This window comes from Hemibagrus wyckioides, linkage group LG08 (assembly GCF_019097595.1).
Source record: "Hemibagrus wyckioides isolate EC202008001 linkage group LG08, SWU_Hwy_1.0, whole genome shotgun sequence".
NCBI lineage: Eukaryota > Metazoa > Chordata > Actinopteri > Siluriformes > Bagridae > Hemibagrus > Hemibagrus wyckioides.
In genome coordinates, this window is record NC_080717.1 from 9494353 (window position 1) to 9504831 (window position 10479).

General features: G+C 40.0%; 1 protein-coding gene across 1 annotated transcript; it reads left to right on the forward strand.

Moving 5' to 3' along the window:
• Positions 1-4801: 4801 nt before the first annotated feature.
• On the forward strand, positions 4802-10370 carry prelid1a (PRELI domain containing 1a). The gene is made up of 6 exons (XM_058397911.1): positions 4802-4960; positions 5459-5580; positions 7213-7438; positions 8221-8334; positions 8594-8672; positions 8766-10370. The coding sequence occupies exons 2-6, from the start codon at positions 5489-5491 to the stop codon at positions 8885-8887; spliced, it is 633 nt and encodes a 210-aa protein (XP_058253894.1). The 5' UTR covers positions 4802-4960; positions 5459-5488; the 3' UTR covers positions 8888-10370.
• Positions 10371-10479: the final 109 nt, after the last annotated feature.

The following is a 10479-nucleotide window of genomic DNA, read 5'->3' on the forward strand; positions in this document are numbered from 1 at the left end:
TGAAACTGGCATTACAAGATGAATTGATTTTTGAATAATATTAATATCTATCTAAATGTCAAAGCACTAGCTATAATATCTCATCACTGCACACAGGTTGCCACAATCTGATAAATTGGTGCCTGGACTTGGAACCTGAATGTCGGCCCGCATTTGAAGACATCCTAAGCCATGAATGGTTTAAATCTGGTGAAGGATCTGAGTGAAGGCGGAGCTGTTGAAGACCCTCGAAAGAAAGAAACAACCAAACATGAATGTATATATAAATGTATATACTGTATACACAAATAAATTGTTTTATATATAAATGAAACTCCATTGTAGCACCAGTTATTTTCTTATTTAGCCATGGATCATTGTCCTGTTGCATGTTCCACTTTCACTCCAGCCTAAGCTGCTGAAGTATAGTCCTATACCTGATTTGGAAATAGATGTACACACATGGACAAAATTGTTGGTACTCTTCCATTAAAGAAAGGAAAAGCCCACAATGGTCAGTGAAAGAACTTGAAACTGAGAAAAGTAATAAATATAAGTTGACTAATGAAAATCAGACATTGCTTGGTTCATGGGTGTTTCTTGGGTGTTTTTAGCTCTTGAGTTTTGGGTCATTATCCTGTTGACCTGTGACTGAGACCACGCTTTCTGACCCTGGGCAGCACATTTGATAGTCTTGAGATTTCATTGTACCCTGCACAGATTCAAGACCTGTGCCAGATGCAGCAAACTAGCCCCACAATATAACAGAACCTCCTCCATGTTTCACAGTAGGTATACTGTCAGTATGCATTTAGCAAATTCCAGTCTCGCTTTTTTATGATTTCCTTTCAACAGTGGAGTCCTCTTCGGCCTTCTTCCATTTAGTCCATTTTGGCTCAAACAGCGATGGATGATGTGATCTGACACTGATGTCCCTTGACCTTAGAGTTCACCTCTAATCTCTTTGGAAGTTGTTTTAGGCTCTATGGTTACCATATGGTTATCTGCCTCTTCAATTTGTCATAAATTTTCTTCTTGTGGTCACATCCAGGAAGGTTGGACACAGTCCAGTGGACCTTAAGCTTCTGAGTAATGTGCAACTGTAGTCAGAGGAATATCAAGCTGTTTGGAGATGGCCTTTAACATGCTTGTCTATAATTTTCCTTCTAATCTCCTGAGACAACTCTCTCCTTAGCTTTCTGTGCTCCGTGTTCAGTGTGGTGCGCACCATGATACCAAACAGCACAGTGACTACTTTTCACCCTTTAAACAGGCAGACTGACTGACTACAAGTGGGAAGACACCTGTGATGCTAATTATAGGACACACTTTAGTTGAACGTGTCAATCTTTTCGAGTTCAAAAGCATTGTCTGATTTTCATTAGTCAATTTTCAGTACAATTTTATTCATCATTACTTTTCAAGTTATTTCACTGTCCATTGTGGGTTTTTCTTTCTTTAACGGAAGGGTAGCAACAATTTTGTCCATGTGTGCACATGAGCTTCGGATGAAAGACGAAAGAGTCAGTAATCACACCGAGGTCTTTTTCTGCTGAACATAAGAAAGCTTACTTGCACAAGGCAACGTGATCAGGCTTCAATTCAGTTTCCTTATAAACATCGCATGTGAAACCTCACACATACATAATGCTAATGTGCTTATTAGGAACAGGATTACTTCAGATATTCTTCAAGGATCTGTTCTTCAGTTACACTATCTACATAGGCAAACCAAAATCCCTGCACTTAAGCACATCTACAACACCCAGTGGCCACAAGCTTCATCAGAGACACGTCACACCCGGGTCACCACCTCCTTCATTCCACTCACATACCTAAATGTTCATGCATTATTTGTAAGATTATCACCTTGAGAAAATATTGTCCTTACTCTGGACATTTTTAAGTGATAAAATTAGATAGATATCATTTATTAAGGATCAGATATATTAATTATATATAGATAGTTATCGATACCGTGAAATCCTTTTTTATATATACTGTATATGTATCCTCTGTATATATATGGGGTGTTTTAAAGAAAACTAACAAATTAAAGACACATCCACCAAAGTGCAGGGGTTTAGCATAGAAAAAGCAAAAGGTTTTTATGAACTGTGTTTTATGAACCTTTGCAGCTATAACAGCTTCAACTCTTCTGGGAAGGCTTTCCACAAGGTTTAGGAGTGTGTTTATTGGAATTTTTGACCATTCCACTAGAAGTACATTTGTGAGGTCAGGTACTGATGTTGGATGAGAAGGCCTGCCTCACAGTCTCCACTCTAATTCATCCTAAAGGTGTTCTATCAGGTTGAGGTCAGGACTCTGTAAAGTCCCTCCACAACAAACTCGCTCATCCATGTCTTTATGGACCTTGCTTTGCCATGTTGGAACAGGAAGGGGTCATCCCCAAACTGTACCCACAAAGCATAAAATTGTCCATAATGTCTTGGTATACTGAAGCATTAAGAGTTCCTTTCACTGGAACTAAGGGGCTAAGCCCAGCCCCCTGAATTCAGTGATTTGGAGGGGCGTCCCCAAACGTTTTTCAATACAGTGTATTTAAATGTATTACTTATTACTAAAGCAGAAGCAGAGCCCTTGTAAGACTACAGTATAATATAATATCAGATGAAACATTAACACAATATTAGTGTGAAACGTGATAATTCACATCATACACTTGAACACCAGACATTAAAAACATCAAGTCTTTATTGAAATCTAATTTGATTCTTTTCTGTTTTCAGCTCATGGCAGGGTACAAAAGATTAGGCACAAGAGACTAACAGCAACACCACTAAGTCAGGAAAAGGGAGCCCTAGAAATACAGAGCAGGAAAATAAAAGATTGACAAAACCAAAAAAAAGCAAAGTTATTATTCATAGCTACTAAAAATCTTTAAGCGGTTCTCATGAGAAAACCATATGATTGATTAGAGACGGCAGAGAATGTGTTCACTTATCACTACAGTGTATTCATATATGGAAATCATTTTGACGTCCATTTTCATCTGCGAGACAGAGGCTGCAAAACCATGATGGTTAGCTTCTTCCTTATACACTAGAATGGGATCATGGACTAAAACATAACTCCTATCTCATTTCATTTCATCAGTTTCTTCTGATATATTACAACTAATTCCTTGGGCAATTAAGGCATCTAACTAACGTATACATTGATATGGATTACATGTAGCTGTGTGTAATCGCCCATCTTCTCACTTACTCAAGACAGGTTCAAACACTAACTGGCAGAGTCACGCGTCAGTGACGTCACTTTACTGATTGGCTAGAGAAGGGCAGTAGGTTGAGAAGCAGTGGACCAATGGGGACTTTTATCCCGCCCCCTAATCTGCATAAAACTCTACGCGTGATTTTTGGAATAACAAACACTAGCATGCTGGAAAGAACACACTAGCATCCTTGTGATTCACGTGTTTTGAGGAGTATGATATTTTTTTGTTACAAGTACGATATTTTTTACAAGTATGATTTTTTACAAGTACTTTTATTTTTTTACAAGTACGTTTTTTTTTTACGAGTACGATGGTTTTTTTTACAAGTACGATATTTTTTTACGAGTACGATATTTTATTTTACGAGTACGATATTTTTTTACGAGTACGATATTTTTTTTACGAGTATGATATTTTATTTTACGAGTACGATTTTTTTTACGAGTATGATATTTTATTTTATGAGTACGATATTTTTTTACGAGTACGATATTTTTTTACGAGTACGATATTTTATTTTACGAGTACGATATTTTTTTACGAGTACGATATTTTATTTTACGAGTACGATATTTTTTTACGAGTACGATATTTTATTTTACGAGTACGATATTTTTTCACGAGTACGATACTTATGGTGCGGATTTGACGCTATCGATCACCAGTATGAAATACTCAAACCTATACCAATAACCATGCCACAGTTAAAGTCGCAGTGATTTCAGTGACTTCAACTATGGCATGATGGTTGCTATCAAGTGGGCTGCTTTGAGTATTTTCCCCATTCTGATGTTTTATGTGAGCAGAAACTCGTGCACTGCATCTGCATGATTTCATGCACTGTGTTTGCTGCCACATAATTGGCTGATTAGATAAATGCATAAATGTCAAGGTGTCCCTGATAAAGTGGACGTGGAGTATTAGACTTTGCTGACGACAGACGTTGCTGTCTGGCTACCTCTCTGTTTCAAAACAGAAATAAAAAAAAGCTTTGAATGCAAGCCTATGGCAGCCACATGTCTACACACTAGCTAGGCGTCCTACTTAGGGTACTCAAGTGCACAGAGCGGACAGTTTTGCGGAAGTCAGTAGTCTCAGCCTCAGACGTCATACTCATGAACCGTTGGCTGAACCTCTGATGCATGTCAAATACTGTAGTGTGTTTGATTATGCCTGTATCTCTGGATTTCTGTCATATTCATTCATATACAATGTTTATAAGCGTTAAATAAAAAAAATCGTTATCTGATTGGATTCGTGTGTGTCGCGTTTTTAATGGTCCGCCTAGAAACAAAGCCCCCGTGACGCTCTACTTGCCTCTTAGAAATGCTTCTAAGCATTTAGAATTGTGACAATGAGCGGTTATGGGGATGGCTTTTCCGAATTATGTGCAGTTCACCATATAGGCGCATTAATTTTGGACGACTTTATTAAATGAAGGTTCTATTGTTGCACAACGGGCTATTTTGTAGTGATTTTGCCCCGCCCCTAAACATAACGCTGAACAAAGCGAGCTGTGATTGGTTTCTTTACATGTCAGTCAGTCGGTTCTTGGCCAATAAACGTTGCTATAGCGTCCAGACCTTCTGCCGTTAGTCTGAAGGTTTGGCTACGCGTGACTAGGCTCTCCATGACCTTCCTGACGTGAAGCACGTCTCGTGTTCTCGAGGTATTCCAACCTCCTGAAATGTTGGAGGATTGGAAATGGCAAAGAATTCAAGATAAACGACTCCTCCGAGTTTGGTAAGCATTCGGTCGTTTTTTCTGTCGTTTCGGTATTAATATTAGGACTCCTGGCAAAAAGTTTCATTCAGACCTGATGTAGCATGCTAGCGCGTCCAGCAGGCAGTAAGCGTGTTGGTTGGGTCAGTGATATAAGGTTTAACTAGCTTTGATTAATTATTAAAACACAACTGTTAATGTTCTAGTCCCCAACATTTAATAACATTTTAAATTATTAAATAAAAAAAGTAGAAAACTATTAGTGAAGATGTCGTCATAGTGTCCGTGGTTTTTAGTATTATTACGTCATCAAACACGCGCTACCCAGGACCATGAAGAATAATACAGATCATAAACTTGACTGGTGTTTTGACAGCGACGTATCTTTTTGTCTTTGCTCATTATTTTCAACATCCATCTGCTTTAAGTGTATTATTGTTGTGCATTTCAGTTGTTACAGCTTTCTCCTAGACTTCATTTAGAAATTTTCTGGGCTTTCTTTTTCTTTCCTGATTACAGCTTTTTGCTAAAGCCACTTCACTGGGAACAATGGTGAAGTATTTCAACTGTGCAGCCTCTCTTAAAGGCACATGGGACCAAGTTTCTCAAGCCTTCTGGCAAAGATACCCAAATCCGTACAGGTAAAAACCAAAGATTACAAGATCTATTTTAAATCCCTTTTATACGGCAATTGTAGCAATTTCTGGCAATTCTCATTCAACATGGCTGTTGATGGTTGTGTTTTGAAATATAAAGCAATATACTTTAGATACACTATATTGCCAAAAGTATTCGCTCACCCATCCAAATAATCAGAATCAGGTGTTCCAATCACTTCCATGGCCACAGGTGTATAAAATCAAGCACCTAGGCATGCAGACTGTTTTTACAAACATTTGTGAAAGAATGGGTCGCTCTCAGGAGCTCAGTGAATTCCAGCGTGGAACTGTGATAGGATGGCACCTGTGCAACAAATCCAGTCGTGAAATTTCCTCACTCCTAAATATTCCACAGTCAACTGTCAGCTGTATTATAAGAACGTGGAAGTGTTTGGGAACGACAGCAACTCAGCCACGAAGTGGTAGGCCACGTAAACTGACGGAGCGGGGTCAGCGGATGCTGAGGCGCATAGTGCGAAGAGGTCGCCAACTTTCTGCAGAGTCAATCGCTACAGACCTCCAAACTTCATGTGGCCTTCAGATTAGCTCAAGAACAGTGCGCAGAGAGCTTCATGGAATGGGTTTCCATGGCCGAGCAGCTGCATCCAAGCCATACATCACCAAGTGCAATGCAAAGCGTCGGATGCAGTGGTGTAAAGCACGCCGCCACTGGACTCTAGAGCAGTGGAGACGCGTTCTCTGGAGTGACGAATCGCGCTTCTCCATCTGGCGATCTGATGGACGAGTCTGGGTTTGGCGGTTGCCAGGAGAACGGTACTTGTCTGACTGCATTGTGCCAAGTGTAAAGTTTGGTGGAGGGGGGGATTATGGTGTGGGGTTGTTTTTCAGGAGCTGGGCTTGGCCCCTTAGTTCCAGTGAAAGGAACTCTGAATGCTTCAGCATACCAAGACATTTTGGACAATTCCATGCTCCCAACTTTGTGGGAACAGTTTGGAGCTGGCCCCTTCCTCTTCCAACATGGCTGTGCACCAGTGACCAAAGCAAGGTCCATAAAGACATGGATGACAGAGTCTGGTGTGGATGAACTTGACTGGCCTGCACAGAGTCCTGACCTCAACCCGATAGAACACCTTTGGGATGAATTAGAGCGGAGACTGAGAGCCAGGCCTTCTCGTCCAACATCAGTGTGTGACCTCACAAATGCGCTTCTGGAAGAATGGTCAAAAATTCCCATAAACACACTCCTAAACCTTGTGGACAGCCTTCCCAGAAGAGTTGAAGCTGTTATAGCTGCAAAGGGTGGACCGACGTCATATTGAACCCTATGGATTAGGAATGGGATGTCACTTAAGTTCATATGCGAGTCAAGGCAGGTGAGCGAATACTTTTGGCAATATAGTGTATAACGTGGTAAATATTTTGATGAGAGAGAAAACTTTTCGACAAACCAACATCGGTTGAAATCATAGATGCATTTTTTAGATTATGGCAAAAAGAAGCTTAGTTATCGCTCAGGATTCTGTTATCTGGCATTGTTTTGCCGCAGTGACTTCTGGGTCAGTGTTTAATGCATCACTGATCTCTAGAACAAGTACTCAAGATTGCATGAGAATACTTTTCGAGTCCCAAGTAATTCTGTCCTCTTCTCGGTAGTAATCATGTGTTGACCGAAGACATCATCTTTCGGGAGGTTACTCCTGATAATCGCCTCATTTCCCGGCGACTCTTGACCAAAACCAGCCGAGTGCCACGTTGGGCAGAAAAGTTTTTGCCCGGCCACATGGCACGCAAGGCCTACATCATCGAGGACTCTGTAGTGGATCCCCAAAAAAGGACCACGGTCTCTTTTACCTGGAACATCACTCATGCACGTCTCATGGTGAGTGAACCTCTGTATCTGTAAGCTTCTCCTGAGGCTGCAGATGTCACTGATGCACAATTTAATGTGACTCACTGATGACCTTTACATTTCCTGTTTGAATTGTGGACTTCTAAAATGGTAGATTTGCGCCCTGCATGTCTGACCTGACTCGTACAGAGTTGAAGTTTGTTGAATGTAGGTTAATGAATCTTATTTTGCCAGTAATGTTTCTTTGTCTATTACTGAAACGTTCATAGTCATTCATATGCAGATAAATAGTCTTTGGAGCTGAATAATTTAGCCATTAGATTGGCTGACATTCTGGTATTGAATAGAAATGTACTTCTCATAAATTTAAGGTTTGCGCTGTCCTTTTGTTCACACTTTATTCAAAACACAAACATGCACGATATGGCAAAAATATCTGGATGCATGGTTTCAACACATATGTGAGCAAAATGTCTTTGTATGCTGGGCATGAAGAGCCCACACCAGTTCCAGTTCAAGTGAAGACATGGTGGTTGGTGTGGAACAACTCAAGTTGCCTGCACAGAGCCTCCACAAAACATCTTTGGAATACCGACCACATCTGGAATACCGATCATATGCCTGTTTACTGGCCTTCTAGCCGGTCATCAGGACCTGCCTTACCTACATCAATACCTGACTTCTTGTGGCTGAATGAACACACATCCCAAAATACAGTGTAAAGCAGTTCCAGAAAAGTGTAGGGTGTTATTTATATAGCAGACTGAATAATTGTTTTAAATATGTATTGACCACTTATTTTCTTTCATTAGTCCGTGCAGGAGCGCTGTGTGTACACAGTCAGCCTTGACAACAGCAACATGACAGAGGTCAAGAGAGAAGCGTGGATCTCCTCCAACCTCTGCGGCTTTTCCAGAGCTGTTCAGGTCAGTGGGTTAGAGGGGTTAGAATCATGACTCCGCCAAACCAGGCGATAAGTCATGGTGTTTTAAATAACATCGAGCCAGCAGTGACTCGAGTTTAATGTTGTTACAAGCAGCCACTGAAAATAGCAGGAACAGTTGTGGCTTGTTGACAGCTGAACAGCTGCCTAGCCCCTAGTCTGTAGTTTAAAGTGCTGAATCTCATGCATTACATGGCAACATGCTTGTCTAAAAATCCTGTTTTTCTTTTTGTTAAATAAAGGAATTTGGCCTTGCCCGGTTTAAGAGCAGTGTAGTAAAGACCATGAAAGGATTTGAATACGTCTTGGCCAGAATGCAAGGTAAGAATCTGTTGTGATGTGAATAATTTAGGTTGTAAATTCATTGTTTTTTTGTTTTGTTTTTTTACTAAGCCACGCTGTCCTTCTGTTCAGGTGAAACGCCCACAAGAACACTGGCAGAGACTGCAACAGAGAAGGCTCGAGAAACGGCTCTCGCTGCTAAAGAGAAGGCGAAAGGCCTGGCCTCTCATGCACAGAAAAAACAATATGTATGATTTTGAGACTTTGATGGGGGCACCATCTTTCTAAGCTTGTGCCGGGTTTCATCTACTGCACCCATTCCCTCACTTACGCCCTTCAATTTTTATCACTAACTTATCAGTAAATTGGATTCGGTTGTGGATGCATGATCCTGTCACGGCTCACGTAGTCAGCATTTTTATACAATGTGAGTGGCTATGTTCAGATAGGTAGCAGAAATCGGATTTATAAGGGTATCCTGTTTTGGTGGGAAACATCAGGGTGGGTTTTTTTCCCCCCCATATGGATTTAAACCTCATTTTTATCTTTATTTCAGATTTCAGGGCATTGTTAAGAAGTGTAGACAGTGTTGCAGCAGTACATTAGTAATAACCGCATAAGGCGGTTTAGTTTACATTATCTGTGTTAAATATATATATATGACGGGGCATTGCTGTTATATAAAACATGATCCTTAATGTCCTTTTCTCACCTACATAAATACTATATCATTCAAATATTTTAGATTAAATGTGCCACCCAGCTTTCTAACTAGTGTGGACGTTTAGTCTGAAATGAACATTTTAAAGAAATGATCTGTTTTGTTATGCTGTCTGAACATAGCCTATGTGTTTCTGCTCCTATCCTAATTTACAAGATATTTTAAAATCATTTTGTTAATTAATATATATATTTTTTTAATTGTTTTTTTTTTTTTTTTTTCCTATTTGTTAATTATGAAGAATATCATCTCAGAATCCAGGTTCAGATGTGCTCTTAGCTTTAAAAAAAATCATCTTTCTGTTTTGCTGTATATGATTTTATTGCTTCAAATTGAAGTGATATGAGCGTTGCCGGGGTCCACATTACAAAAGTCATTGCCCATGTCTGCTGCACAAAGAAAGAAACACAAACGATATAATTGCAGCAAGATGGCAATGCCTGGGTATATGCTTGAATCTTAGTGTTTTAAAGTTATACACTATATTGCCAAAAATTTTGGGAAACCCCTTCAAATCATTGAACTCGGGTGTTGTTTTTCAGGGTTTGGCCCCTTAGTTCCAGTGAACTAAGGAACTCTTAATGCTTCAGTATACCAAGACATTTTGGACAATTTCATGCTCCCAACTTTGTGGGAACAGTTTGGGGATGACCCCTTCCTGTTCCATCATGACTGCACACCAGTGCACAAAGCAAGGTCCATAAAGACATGAGTGAGTTTGGTGTGAGGAACTCGACTGCCCTGCACTTGACCGAGTCCTGACCTCAACCCCATAGATTCTTCTAGAAGCACATTTGTGAGGTCAGGCACTGATGTTGGACCTGGGTTCACAAGAGTTTCTTTCACTGGAACTATTCAATTATATGGAGGGGGTGTTCCAAAACTTTTGGCAATGTAGTGTATTTACTGGGAAAACAAATCCTGAAATATAAAGTACATACTGTTTAATGTTGAATCTGTGAAGCTCTTAATTCAGTAGCATTTGCTTACTGTCAATAAAAACTTTTTTAATCAAATATATTGATCACCAGAGTTATTTCTTATGTGGGTTTTCATTTCCCATGCACAATCTCTAGCTTGTACCTCTCAGTAAGGTCAAAATGCTTTCAGATAGTCAAAGTAAAA